The following is a 15827-nucleotide window of genomic DNA, read 5'->3' as shown; positions in this document are numbered from 1 at the left end:
ACACACTCGGGACGTGACGAAGGTATGTGGGGAAACACTCGCCGATACAATCGGTTAATTTTTCTCACTAGCGAGTCTCGAGGGAGTTCCGCGGGTCGGGGACGAGGAGAGAGGCGGCGGCGGCCACAGGTGAGGTACCGGCAGCCCCTCCTACTCCTGTTCCGTCGCTTACACCACTCGCGCGCTCTCCCACCGCCCTCTGTCACTTCGCTAATTGTATCGGTGAGGGACGGACGGACGGACGGACGGATGAGCCGTCGCACACACACCCACATATACACACAGGCAAGTCCTGGTTGGTGATACTCCAGTGGCTGATGCCGTGACGAGAGTGACGTGTCCTCCCTCCAGTGTGACGCAGCCAGGACACAACCAGCAGCAGTCACCGCTGCACCTCGGCGACGGACGCGTCGGGCTAAATTGGTCCAAGTGCTCCCGTCGTCAACAGAAGACCAAGTGTGGCCAATGGCGGCTGCAGGCAGACCAAGTAAACCCACTTGAGTGGCGGATCCAACAGTGGGGTGGGGGGCCAATCATCGCCCGCGCACACACACACTCGTCTTAAGTAAGAAGAGGAGGGGGGAGGGGGCATGTTAACCCTTGCCTGGAGGTGCGCAGTGGCAGTGCGCAGGTCACACACACACATGGGGCCCGGCCGGCAGTAAATCAACGCCAATCATCGTCTGGCTGTTGGACGAAGCACACGTGAACAGAGGCCATCGATCAGTGCAGTGAGTGAGCCTTGTGAGAGTGGGTGTTAGGGCAGGTGGTGGTGCCCTCAGCCTCGCCCAGGTGCCCGCCCCCCGGGTCCTACAGCTGCTGCTGCCCCGTCGTCAGGAGAACTCCACCCCCGGGCTCAGTGCTTATCGGGGACTTGTGGCGATCGGTCGGGTGGTCGGGTCGGGACGCGCGCAGAGCCCGACCAGCCCTGGTGGTTCGTTCTCTCAATTCATTAATCATGGTGACGTAGCCAGCGCGGGTCACACGGAGCCCCTCGTATTGGTGCTCGCAGGTCACGTGGTATGCTAATTGTCGGTGCTAGGAGGAGTCAAAACCAACGATCGAGGCACTGCTCACAAGTAATATTATTTGGGTCCAAATCACCAAAAATTAATGACGATGAGTTCGTTTTTGATGAACTCGGGCCCGTACGTGGACCCCAAGTTCCCTCCGCCGGAGGAGTACAGCCAGAACTCTTACATCCCGCCCCAGAGTGATTACTACAACCCTGCCCAACACTACCCTTACCATGGCATGCATCAGGCTGGTATGCAGTATGGGCGCGATGCCATGCAGTACAACCATGCAGGCTATTATCAGCAGGCGTGCGTCATGCCCCAGCATCAGCCCATGGCTGCCCACATCAGCCCCCAGATAGCGCCTTGCCACAGCCCCCTACAGCAACACCAAGTGCCGCCGCGTTCCCCGGTGGCCTCACCAGACCCCTCAGCGGGTGGCACGGGTGGAGGCGGTAGCATGGGCGCTCAAATGGCACAACACATGGGTGCAGGAGGCGTGGAAGGCTCACCAGAGGAGACAGTCACGGAGCTGGACGCCAACGGCCAGCCCGTCATCTACCCCTGGATGAAGAAGATTCACGTCGCCGGGTCAGGTAAGCCTTCACTAAATACAATGCACACTGTTAGTCTTGTTCGTCATTTTCAAAGAAGAAAAAATACCCCTTAAAGTAGTGATCAGTCCCCTCCCCTTTTCCTTCCCCCTGCTTAAAAAAAATATTTCCCCATTAAATATCTAACAACGATAAAAAAGAAGAAAAAAATATCAACACTTCTTCAGGAGATTTCAATACCGCCCGCGTGAGGTCCTCACGCTAAGCCCGCGAGCTACTGGTCTCCGCCTTCCCTCGCCTTCCCAGCGCCAGCCAGCGTCGAGTAGCCAACCAGCCCATCCAAGCAACAAACATCCGAGTGCCATAAACCATACAACGTGTACCCTTCCTCCTCCTCCTCCCCCCTCCTTAGCCGTGTCGACCTCTCGTGTTCTCGCTACCCTTAAGGAAGGATTCTCGAATTACCAACGAGCCGTGAGACGCATCACATCACGTGTGGGGCGTCACACCTCCTGGCCTCAGCTCCCCCACGGTCTCTCGCCCTTGGGAAATAAAAGTATTAGATACTGTGCAGGAAAGAATGTTTAAGGGGGAGAGTTGTGCTCGGTGTATCTTGGTTATGCTCAGTGTACAGTTAGTGTAACATTTAGTTAAGTATTCGTGTAATGACGACTCATTATGGTGTAATGACGGTGTTGAAGCATTCATATTTAAACAAAAACATTTACAAAAATATCTGTTCGTCCCACAAATACCAAAAGAAAACACAGTTGCATGCTTGTTACTACAACAGAAAGTAAATTTGTTTGCTCTTAAAACTAAAGATCAAACGGTAGAAACCAAGACCTCATTAAGATGTTTGCACGCGAAGGTTATATGGTAGCCCAAACAGGACTCAGACAGACGACCCTCGTGAAGTGTGTTTGTTTACTTCTGATCTTCTGTAATGCCAGGATATTTTTCACTTCCATTCATCCTTCAGCAGCCCGCAGCCCTGCGTAGAGTGACGAATACAAACATGGCCTTATATGCTTGTTAAAAACCAATATGTACACATTTACTAAATAGACAGTCAGTAGTGGGATGTATTATTGTTATGTGTGGCGTTTACCAGGCAGCGTTAACAAAAGACAATATTATTCTGTAGGAGTAAAATATCTCTTTCCTCGGCTAGGACAGCAAAACTACTTGTTGCTCCTTATTTACACCTTCCTGTAGATAAAAATAATAACAATACTACAGATAATGGGTAATAGAAACTATATGGTAGGTTGAGGAAATCCAACACGTATACCTTGTGATTTGAGGTAGTAAATAGCCCAGGTGAGGAAGATGAAACGCTTATATTAGTAGGCAAAAGGAATGTAATCGTTACTTATTTACGAGCCAAGACAGGACAGCAAGAGGTTGTGTTAGTAGTAGTGGTGGTAGTGGTGGTGGTAGTTCATGAGAGGGTTGAGGACCTTACAGTAAACACACACATTATGTCTTCCCGAGTATTATCTTTCTCTCAATGTTTTCTGTGTTTATCTCTGTTTCTTTTGTGCTTGTGTTTATCTGTCTGTCTGTCTGTCTCTATTCGTTTCTCTGTGTACTTGTCTTTATCACTTTATATCTGTGTCTGTCTTTGTTTCTGTATTTCGTTCTGTGTTTATTTACTTTTTTATCTCTTCATTTGTTTGTTGTGTCCGTTCATTTATTATGATTATCCCTCTATTCTTATTATTTTCTTCATTCGCCATCCATCAAGTCATCTTATTTATCCATTTATCTTTTCTTTTCTCATAAGCTTCTATGTTTAACTCTACCAGGGACCATAGAACAGACAAGAAATTACCCAGATATTAAATGGTTAATAATTTAAATACTGACATAATCTTTCGATGGCCTGTATATTCCTATACACGTTCCCCATTAAGAAAATTCTGCATAATTGTTTTTCTATTTTTGACATTTTATTTATTTTCAAGATCCATAAATCGTCTCAGTAAACTTATCTTCATATATAAAATTAAATGAACGATGAAATAATCTCCATATAATGAATCTAAAGAGAAATAAAGATGAATTAGTTTTTTAATATAGTTATGAAGCCCTGAATTTTTTTGAAATATAATAAGACTATAATTAGAGCTAACGTTACCAAATAGGTTTCATTACATTTTCCTATCCCAAAGCACCTTCAATAAATTATGAATCCTGAGAACCAATGCCAGATTTCTGATACAGATTATAGAATATGTTCAAAGGGACCATAATATCATGTGATCTAAAGAGTGAAATTAAATGAAATTCTGAGGTTTTAAGGCTAGTTAATATGGCACTTTAGTACAAATTACCAGTGTGATATAAAACGATGTGGTTAAACCTTTCTAAAGTATTTGAACCATTAGGGAGTGATATAGTTGAGTAATTACCTAAATATCCTGTAAGAGATATGTGATCTTCCTGTTTGTCAGTTTGTTTGTCTTTCTACATCTTTAGCTTTCATTGTTGTTTTTATTGTATTTTTGCCTCTCTTCTGTTTTTCGCCCTCTTTAGCATGTCCATCTTTTTTCTTTTGCTTTTTTGTACGGTTTCATCTTTTTCTTCACATACATGCATTCATTTATATCCCTTTCTATCTTGCTACTTATCTATTAATCTATCTACATCACCTGTCTCTCTCTCACACATCAAAACCCAACCCAAATCAACTCCACTACCTGAGGAATACGATCACCAAACGGTTTAATTAAAAGTTTTTTTAGAGCTTGTATATACGTAATAGTGTCATTAAAGCTTCTTCTTCTTAATAATAATAATAATAATATTATTATTATATTTATTCAATTAATTAATTTATTTATTTATTTATTTTATTTATTTGTTTAATTATTTATTTATTTATTGCTTTTAAGTCTATTCTCCGTCCACCACCTTCCCCCTTGCCACCACCAGGTCAGCTCTGACGAATGCCGAGATCTAAACATTGGTAATAGGTATTTGTCTTTCCGTAGCCCCTCTCTCTCTGCCTCTCTGGGAGATCCAAAGATTAGCGTTGTACCATCCACCGTTTATGGACCAACTAAGCACTTAGATGGGACGGCGTGCCATGTATACAGTCACAGAGTCTATGGACCAACCGCGAACCGATGTAGGAGGTCCAACTGGATTTCTGGGACAGTCGAAAATTCCTTGAGTGTTTCTGTGTCGTCTCTTTCTCCCTGTGTTTACGTTCTCGGTTACCTGTCTGTCTGTCTGTCTGTCTGTCTCTCTCTATGGGTCTCAGTCATTGGCAAAATATATTCTTACCATGTGAGCATAATATACTTCAGAACTAGACAGTATTATGTATCACTCATCCATATAGAATTCTTGAGTTAATGAAATATATCTCTTGTGTTTGGGGGAATAATTTATTGATAACGATAATTTAATACGATTTTTTGAGGGTTTACGACATTTAATAAAGGTTTTAGTATATAGTAAGAGTGAGGTAAACATAAACTATATATGAGTAACATCATTAGTTTATTACAAACCTATTTTTTTTTCTTAATTTTCCTTATCTAAACTAAGTTACTTAACCTATCATAACATAAAATAGCCTAACCTAACCTATTTAACCCAACCTAACCAAACCTAATGTAATCTTAACCTATCCTAACCCAACCCAACCTATCCCAACCCAACCCAACCCAACCCAACCCAACCCAACCTAACACAACCACAACCAAAGCTAACCTAACCTAACATCTCAAAATAACTAAAACAATATTTAGTATCGTTAAATTAAAAAGAAAGATTTAAGATAAAACAATTATTCTTACTGTTGATAAACTAATATTCTACCTTCGACTGACAACAACAACAACAACAATCCATATCTCGCACAAGACTCTATATGGAGTTTGAGAGCTTAGTTGGTGGATTAAAGACACAGTGATGGATAACCTACGTGTGTGATGTGGATATCATTTATATTTAATGAAAGACACTATGAATTCAATTACCAACTGGATAATATACATAAATACGATAACGACAGACAGACAGACAGAGACAGACAGATACAAATACTTTCAGAGACAAACAGACAGACAGAGATACAAATAATTTTACACACACACACACACACACACACACACACAAAAGCATCTTCCCTCGTCCCTGTCGTGGTTAGAGCGCCAAGGGTCCGACCCCGGCCGTACACACATCCGTCACTCTGTCCACATCTTGCCGTTCGTCACCAAGAATCTGCCTCATCCAGCTCCAGCCACTAAACCTGTTCCCATCTGTTTACGACTATATTAGGCTGCTTAGGGCTACGACAATCATTACAGAGAACACGTCGTAAAACCTAATGACGATGGCCTGAGGAGCGTACCAAAATAATTCGACGCGATTTTTCTGAGAGGTTGCTGCTACCATGTTCTGGAGTCAAGGTTTGGGTTGGGATTACTATTTTTTTTTTTTGGGGGTGATCTGATTACAGGTGTTGTAATCTGTCGTCGATTACAGTTTGGTGAGGGTTAGGATTTTGTCGTTGAGATGCGATTACAGGTGTGTGTTGTAATCTGTCACCGATTACAGTTTGGTGAGGGTTAGGATTTTGTCGTTGAGATACGATTACAGGTGTGTGTATTGTAGTAACCTGTCGCCGATTACAGGTTGGTGAGGGTTAGGATTTCGCCGGTGAGATCCGATTATAAGTGTAGTAATTTGTTGCCGATTGGAGATGGTCATTCTATGGATCTGTCGTTGAGACCCGATTACAGGTGTTCATTACGGAAATTTATACGATAGGATCCTATTTGATATTAACAATACCGATCTAATATTAATAGTACTGAATCCTATGTTTCAGGTATAATGTTGACATTTCCAGTTTACGATAGATATATATCTGATTTCATCTTGACATATCCGATTTATTATTAATATTTCCAATTTAATATGGATTGTACCGATTTAATATTTCCAATTTAATGTTAACATATCCGATAAAACATTAACGTTACTGATTTAATTATATAATTTGAGGTATAATTTTAATTCATTATTTACATTATCGCTTTAGTATTAACACTTCTGATTCAATAGATACATTTTGTCGAAGGAAGAAAGACTTTCTATAAAACTGCATTAAATATCACTGGGAATCCATTACAGATGTATGGTAATATTCTTGTTGCCGAACACGAAATGCAAATGTAAGAGATGTGAATAATTTACCCTCGATATTACATAATTCCTGAATATAACAAAAAACGTGTCGTCTAAGGATTTTTATTGACAATTACAAAGAATATGTAGTCGAGTTGCAAATATACATGTTTAGTATGATGCTCTGTCGTCGTCGTTAAATTAGAGGTGTTTAGGAAGGTGTTATCGAGATCACAGGTGCTTTATATGATAAGCTAGTGTCATCGTGATGGCTCTACAGGTTCATGGTAATGTCGTGGATAAATGGATATCATTGAGAATGCAGTAGTCCTGAGTGAGAGAGATATGCTGAATAATATTGCATGTTGTTTATACTCTCTCTCCCGCAACATGTAACGACACTCGCCTGATTGTGTTTATCCAGAAATGTTTAATGACATTATTTCTTTGTAAATGTTTGTTTGTTTACATATTCTTATCGTTTTACTTTTCATCTTCTTAATCCCATGATCACTGTCTATTTATTTAATAGTATTATATAATCCAAGAAATATTAAGGTAATTTGTTTACTAGTATTTGAGGTTTGACGAGAAAAGGAGTTTGTTATTAATATAAATCAATTATTTAACGTCTTTTATACAGATTTAACACCGATATTAATTTAGTGTTCATGTAAAGGATTTTCACGAATCGAAAATCTGATGGCCTTGAGTGTGTGTACTTTAAGTTCATCACCAAATAATTTTTAAAATGCATCTTATGACCTTAAGATCAACATAGAATACCTTAATTCTCTTAAATTACTTCTGAAAATTTATTCATATTTTTTTTCGTTTACAAATTTTGTGAGCTCCTGACTGATATAACATCCCTACATCGTTCATTAAAATTCCTAAGGAAATCACTTTATCATTAGCATGCAACAGTCGCCAGAGACACATCCTGTAATGCAATATTCCCGTCAACACTTATAATCCACAATCACTCGCCACTAGTGTATTAAAGACCTCTCAGCTCACGGTGACAACCTCGCCAGCGACTCACTTCCTCCCTTGGTCGCGACTGTTGCTGAAACAACGTCTTACGGTGCAAATAGACGTGTTTCTCATGATCGATGTGACTGCCAATCAGATAGCTGCGTCATTAGCATAAGTATGAATACACCGCGTCGAGCGATCTCTCCTGCGGCGGCGGATACCAGCAGAGGAGGGGAGGGAAGAGCTCTGGTGTGATGGTGGTGGTGGATGGTAGTGTGTGGTGGAGAGGATGAAGGGTGGTGGATGGCGGCAGTGGATGGTGCACAGGAGGAGGAGGAGTGGTGGATAGTTAGGAGGAGTGGATGTGAAGATAGGAAGAACTATTAGTTGTGAAGTGGTTGTGGAAAGGGCAGGAAAGGTATTTCTAGTGATATGTTAGATGATGGAGAAGATGTGAGGGAGGAACTTAATCTTGGTGGATAGATTACGAAGGTAGCGATATGGTACTTGTTGGGGAATGGTTGGGAGGGAAGAGGATAGTAATAGTGGAAGTGATGGGAGATGAATGATGGTAAGGGAGGAGACGGTGATAGATGATAGAAGAACCGTATATGACTACTGTTGATGGGTGCTTGAAGGATGAAGAGTGTCGCGGTCTGGATGATACGGAGGATGACAAACAAGAAATTTTGGAGGATGTGAAGACAAGAGGGGAGAGATACTATAAGTAGTGTGTAGAAGGATGAGGACGGCTGGTGAGATATTCTGGTCCAGGATGTTAGGATGGAAGGCTGTGGAGGATAGATGTAGGTGAAGATGGAGTCAATGGATCCTGGAAACTAGGTTGATAAGTAGATAACGATGGTATTAACATCCTGTAGTGGTGGATGTGGGCTGTCGTGATGGTGAATGACCTAAACACTACAACCAGCATTAAAGTGAAAAAAAAAATTAATGAAATTTTGATGTTAAGTTCGAGGGTTTCAATGTAGTGTTCTCCGTGGGCGCATATTCATTACCAGTTCCTCGTCAAGGTTACCAAAACCACACTATGCAGGTGAAGGCTAGAACGAATTAGTGTACAGTGCCATTACTTTTATGCTCCGCAATGTGTTGTGTCGCGGTGGTGGAGCTGTGGTCACGACGCACCATTTAACACATCCTTGAATTATATATATATATATATATATATATATATATATATATATATATATATATATATATATATATATATATATATATATATATATATATATATATATATATATATATATATATCTATATATATATACTGATAATTTTGGGGGAATACAAATAACACATTGAAAAATATCATTCATGAACTATTCCTATGATAATAAACTATGTAAATCATAAGTGATCGGTAAATAGCATTCTTGAAAGTGGTCTCCCCCCTACACTACCCAACACACCCACCAAGCGTCTGCCTGTCCTCATCCTGATGATATACGTGATGGCAGAGTCTCACAAACACACCGTCACTGCTTCCTCAACCATCAAGGAAATCCACTAGGCATTAGTGCACCTGTGGACGTCATCACCCGTTAAACACTTACACAGTTTGTACCGCACAATATACAGGTTTAATGAGGTGTGAGTACAGGTGGTATGGTTCATTAACTACATTACTCTATAAACTGGATTTTTTTAGGGAGTGAAGAGTGATGGGTGGGAGATACTGCTTGAGAGACGCGATTTAGCATGCCTGCCGAGGTTGATGTAATGTATACGGGAAGAGAGTGGGGTGAGAGGGGTACATGTAAGGCAAGTAGTTTATTGAATTTAGTATATATGATAAACACAACACACATGAGGTACAGTACTGCCAGCCTCTACCCCCCTCTTGTACAATAATGAGAATCTAGTGTACTATGATTCCTGATGCTGGAACTGTCTTTTTTAATTAATAATCGAGTTTTGTGAGAATTCTAAGTAACTAATCGTAGGCATATGTTGTTAAGATTATTATAGTGGTTACTAAAATATGTGAACAAGCAATGATTCATTAACGTCTAATAATATGGGTTAATGTCTGTGTGTAATATTGCATTTACTCCTATAGATAGTTATCAAAACCATTATATTTATTTTGTTCGTATTTTTCATCATACGAACTTCTCTTGAGGGTGGTGATAGTGGTGACGGTGGTGATGGTGGTTATGGTGTTGGTGGGAAATTTCTTTTATGCAATCTTACCGAGACGTGACATTGAGAGAGAAGCACTGCAGTAGGAGCTGTGTGTTATTTAAAACTCTGAAAGTTCCCTCGAGGGGTTGAGTAACGCCGACGCGAGGCAACAGTTTGCGGTTTAAGCAGTTTCAAGAAGGGACATTACTTGTGGACGCTTGGTGGTCACGGTGTACCGCAAGGATGACGCTGAGTCCGCGACACAACTAACTGTGGATTATTTATCTATTGAAGGTGATGGGGGAGGGTGAAGGCGGCAAGGTTGATGGGGTAGGGTGAAGTGGGATCACGGTTGATGGGGTGGGTGAAAGGGAGTCAGGGTTGATGGGGAGATATAGAAGGGGTCATTGTGGCGGGTGGGGCTATGTTCGGATTATGTCTATCTGTCTATAGTGTAGTTTGAGGATTGTATCTCCATGGCTATGGACAAGGAAGAGTTTGCGAGGACCGGCGTTTGTGCTCAACTAAAATTCTATTTAACGTGTGGGGTGAGGAGTAGACATCCAACTTCTGTCTATAAAAGAGAGGCAGGAGGAACCGAGTGAGGTTTGTGTTGTGCTGGGCTCCATCTGTCTTGCGAGATGAGAGGTAATTGTCAGTTGACTTTCTTTTGCGATGAAAAATTACCTGAGCTGTGAGTATAAGAGTGGAGAGACCTGCATTTTGTGAAGGTGTCATTGTACGTAATGCAACAGGTAGGAAAAATTTAATCATCCAAGATAATAGCCAGTGGACGGGAGGTTCAACGTTTCTCTATAATACAATATGTAAGAAAGTACTGTGTATTGCGTGAACTACATACTCTATAAAATGCAGTCACCACTTGATGCTATCTGCAGTTCGTTTATTGAACTTGAATACTACCATTATTGTTATTATTATTGTCCTTATCTCCTTCCCACAAGCTATCAAACGACAGTAATTTAGTGACACGTCAGACTCTGCCATGTAAACAAGAGGAACTTTTATAACCTCGTGTGGGAGATAACGTTGATATTATAATTGTATGGTTGTGCTGCCTCATTAGTAAACATATGGCAACTTGTGTTGTAAATATAGACGTTTGGGTTCATGGTATTATTTTTGTAATATGAGAGAGATATTACAGATCACATCTATTGTACTGTAGTCTACCTTAAGATATAAATATTTCTATCAAACTTATATCATACACATGTGCATCTGTGCTACACGTGTGATCTAAATTAGTTGATACATCTGGCCAATTTAAGCTTCGTAAATAAGACTCGTGCCAATATGCCGTCCAGGTCGGCGTGAGACTACTGAAAGCCGGGCTCAGCTATCACTAATATTTACTGAGCTGCGTCCACACGCCTGTGTTAACACACTACCTTCCCCACATGTATACCTCGACACACACACACATACACACACACACACACACACACACGCACCACTAACTATACGTGTACACACACACAAGCGCTCACACAACAAACGACACACACAGTGACATATATACACATATACATACACATGTAAATATTAAAAATATATGACAAAAAACCCTGTAGACATTTATAAAGGTAACCACTAGATACTCGTCTGTTGTACACATAAAATTGAACTTGATCAAGGTATCAAACTTCAGCATCACCAAATACTGCACTAGTAGAAAAACTTAAACTATTATTTACTGATTAGATCATATTTTGAGTGCCAATCACAATAAGAATAACATCTTGCAGGTATAAATTCAGAATTTCTTGCATTTTCCACAAATTGCCACAATTACCATAAAATGCTAAAAACTATAATCCAAAATGTTGAACAACAACTGGAGCCAAACAAATAAGAAAATCTTTCCATTTGGTGCCTCAAACTAGCCGCTGACGCCTGATAGTGGCACCAGCGGGTCACAGTGCCATAATCACAGGCACTACATCATCCGCCTTCTCCAAGCACTCGACGAGGGGCCGCCATCAGCTCTCCTGCCACGGGTCGTCTTATCCCCAGCTGTCATGTGGACTCTGCATCACCTCAAGTGCTCCTCAAATAAATCACTCAAGGAATTGTAAACTCGTCGATTAGGATGATTTACCGAGGGCGAGGCTACTAGTGTGGGGGTCCCGGCCGGCCACAAGGGGGCAAAGACCCGGTTTCTTATACGTTTATGAGCTAATATTTTTCCTTTTTAATTAGCAATGTGAGAATACATCTAAGTAGTATACTTGAGCTACAGTGCAAGACTGGCAGCCACTATGCCGTCCAATTTGTTCTGATACTTGACTGTAACTAGATATACTGTCTTTCGGAAGGGATTTTTGAAGGTCAGATCCCAATCTCGTGCCATAAATGGTGCTCGGGACAAATTTCAACTGTGATTCTTACAAATGGCTTGAAAAAGGTTTGCATTATCTGAATTATTAAAATCTCTTTCGTTGTGCGGCTTTTAACTCGACATAAGAGTGTTGTGAAGTAAACATCTCCGTCTTTACCGTTAGTGTTACTTGCCTGGGTGAGTACGAGGGACGGCCTCTCCGTTATTAAGAATGTGTATCTTTAGACTCCCACAAGTAGTCGTTCATAGCTTTGTTTACGAGGCGGTGAGCCCTTCCCTCTTATTACGTCTCCACACACCGGTAGCTGCGCCTTGTGTTTCCTGGTGAGAACATCCTGAGACCTGGTCCTCGCCTCCCTCCCGTGTTCTCTCATCCCTTCCCCTCATCTCTTTACAGGTGTCTGGTGGATACATATATTTATACATCAGATCAAGTCATTGTTATCGTCATCATCAACAGAATGTATTGCTACACTGTTGGATGACCTCCCTCGCCTGCTTCCAGAAACTCTACCTTGAACCTTCACTCCCACTGAGCGACTCGTACATTTCCGGATTTTCATTTGTTCACATGCAAATTAGTCTTTTTCTTTGTTGTTTTATCTCCTTAGAATGTTGCTGAGAATTTATTGATCCGTTGTTGATGTATTCTGTTTGCAAGATGATCTGTTCATGATCATTTTAACACCTGAAACGTCACAGCAACATCTTCTTTGGTTTGAGATATTTTATCCATTTCTTTCCCCGTCTGTCGCTCCGTGTTATCCCTAGAATACATCGTTTTATGCATTTGTTTCGTTGTTTGGAGTTTCTGTATCACATTTTCATTCGATGGTCGCGCTTCTCATTTAAAAGCCAATACTTGTAGAACACATATGTATTTGGACAATAATATCTACCTTTTAAGTTGACTGTAATTCTGCCAGACTGCGTTATAGTCGACCATATTCAATTAGTGAGCTCGACCTTATGGTTATTGATGTATATTAAGAAAACTAGTATAATGTCTCTCGTAAGATATCTGGACGAATTCTATAAACACTTCACAGAGAACAATAATATCAGAGCCTAATATTTGCTTCAGGTGGGTTTCATCTTTTAGTGTAGAGAAAACAGGATGTAGTCGTCAAGTACAAACTGGAGTGTTACTCGAGCTGGGTCTTATCCTAGTGGGCGTGTTGACACTCGGCCTCGACTTACGTAGAGTGGCGGGTGTTTACGGGTGATCGGGAGCCATTTAGGATAATGTGTTTTTAATGAGCAACGTGTAAAAACCTCCTCAAGAGACGAACGAAGAGGAGGGAGGGGGGACTTGAGGTGGGGGTCACAATATCTGCCCTCGACACTAATCCTCAAAGCTTACCCTCAACATCTGTCCTCAACACCTGCCCTCACCTCCTGCCCTCAACACCTGCCCTCAACACCTGCCCTCAACACAGGGCCTCAACACAGGGCCTCAATGGTATCCCTCAAATCTTAGCAGTAAATAAGTGAAAAATCTGAACAAATTTCGGAAAAAAGAAAAAGATAATACAGTTGCCCACAGGTATATGTTCTACCCCTCGATGATCTTCCCGAACATGTGGCATCGTCGGGATCATAATCTTACCTTCTTTACAATATTATTACTTATATCATATCACCTAAACTTCCGTCGCCCGTAAATTATCAGAACCTATAGACTGAACAGTAACTAGTGTACAACCTTCGCAGTACAACTCTCATAATCAAATTCTGTTGTGTATAGCTATTTATCTTCATATCTAATTTTCATAGCTCGTGTATGTACTAACCAAGAAGCGGCTAAAGATCTTACTGGTTGAAGCGCAGTAATACATTATAACAACACAGTCAAGATGCACGGTCCCCTTCACTAATGCATTTACAGGGTCTCATCACGTTTAGTGCAGCGTGACAGCCCTGTGTTTGTTTTGAATTCGACAGAAGAAAACTCACAACAGTAAACATACTATGGAATCAAAGTAAAACAATATTAAAACAAAATAAATATCTCAATGCAATGATTTATGGAATGTTTATAAGACAAACCCCTGTAAACGCACTAGGGAAGGGGACTGTACACACACACACATATATCTACCATCATATACAGTGGATACAATCTCAGGAGCGTCGACCCGAGATAGCTTGCCATAAATTATTCCCACATCTGATAGACTAGATATTTTACCTCAATCTGGACGACCCATATGACAAAACGAGGGTTGTGTAGGGAAGCAAAGGACTGAGGAACACAACTAAGAGATACTGGATTATGTGTGTGTGTGTGTGTGTGTGTGTGATGTTATAATGTATTGTTAGTGCACTTCAGCAATTTATAATTCCTCTTTCTCTCCCACTTTGTCTTACTCTTATTTCCTTTTCTCTTTCTGTTTTTGTTGTCTATCATTCCACCATTCTCTCTCCCTAACTCTGTCTCTCTGCTTATCATTCTGTTTCTCTCTCCCTCGGTCTGTCTTATCATTTCCATGGTCTGTATCTCTCCTTCAGTTTATCTCTCATTCCTAAAGTCTCTCTCTCTCTCTCTCTCTTTATCTCCCTTAGTATGTCTATTATTCCATCATTCTCACTCCCTCACTGTCTCTCTCCCCCGCACACGCCGCCCACCCAGTAGAAAAACAGATGCGTGGCCGTCGTTTCTTCAGCTTCTTCCAAGACGCTCTGTGTGATTTTCTGCATCGGGAGAGGACAAATGGCCGTGAAAATCTTGAGTGCGTGAAGACAAAGAGGAGGAGCCGTAAAGAAGAGGTGGTTGGCGGTACTTAATTTCCGACGGGATGAATTTATTTCATCACTAAAGGAGTTTGTTCTGCAGGGGAGGGAAGGAAGGATACTTGTTGTGCTGTACCAGTGGTCGTTTCATGATTTTAACTATTTTTTTTTTATACTCCGCATGTTATTTATTCTTGATACAGGAAATCTCATGTTTGTTTTTTTAATTTATTCTATTTCCGATACTAAAAATGTAAATTAGTTTCAAAACGGCATATTAATTCTTAATTTTAGTGACTCGTGTGAATTTTTATCTGAAATTAGTGTTGAATTTTGTGATGTTTATATTTGTGTTGTTTTGTGATGGTCTATTCTGTAAACCTCAAAAGTCAGATATTAATTCTGGTTGGATGCTGTTACCCGAAGGACTTTAAATTACCATCAGAAATGATAATTACTAGCTATTATCACAGCCTTTATATAAACTGTCCATGGCAACCCCTGGACCTGTTATGTCTTACTGTCAGAGGTCAAATGCTAAGGTCACAGCTTAAAGAACGGCACCATCTAGCAACATGAGATGTCATTTCGCTACGACTGCAATCAAGTTTATATTTGTGTCAAGTATATAGTTAAATACTGGGTCCCATATGCCTGACTGTCCATTTGGTACAGCGTCGATACAACCCATTACACTAAGCCACTGAACGCAGAGGCAGCCTGGTTAGCATGGCACTCGAATGCCCTCCACTTCTCAACAGTAGAATCAGGTTTCAATTTACAGCTGGGTGGAGAGGGGGGAAGTGGGCGTCCTAGTAAACGTAATAGCGACCTTAAGGGCTATTAATTGGTAAAATAATCTATTAATGATATTTGAAGTTATTCTGA

The 15827-nt window shown here is 41.0% G+C and overlaps 1 protein-coding gene across 1 annotated transcript in view; it reads left to right on the top strand.

Moving 5' to 3' along the window:
- Positions 1 to 303: 303 nt before the first annotated feature.
- LOC121869354 (homeobox protein Hox-B4-like) overlaps positions 304 to 15827 on the top strand; it is a 36542-nt gene continuing 21018 nt past the window's right edge. Inside the window, exon 1 of the mRNA XM_042370686.1 lies at positions 304 to 1612. Coding sequence (XP_042226620.1) covers positions 1114 to 1612 — 499 coding nt within the window. The 5' untranslated portion in view covers positions 304 to 1113. The remainder of the gene's footprint in view (positions 1613 to 15827) is intronic.

Source organism: Homarus americanus, unplaced genomic scaffold, assembly GCF_018991925.1.
Source record: "Homarus americanus isolate GMGI-L3 unplaced genomic scaffold, GMGI_Hamer_2.0 scaffold36734, whole genome shotgun sequence".
Classification (NCBI taxonomy): domain Eukaryota; kingdom Metazoa; phylum Arthropoda; class Malacostraca; order Decapoda; family Nephropidae; genus Homarus; species Homarus americanus.
The sequence above is the reverse complement of the archived record's forward strand: the minus strand, read 5'-3'. Positions and strand labels throughout refer to the sequence as shown.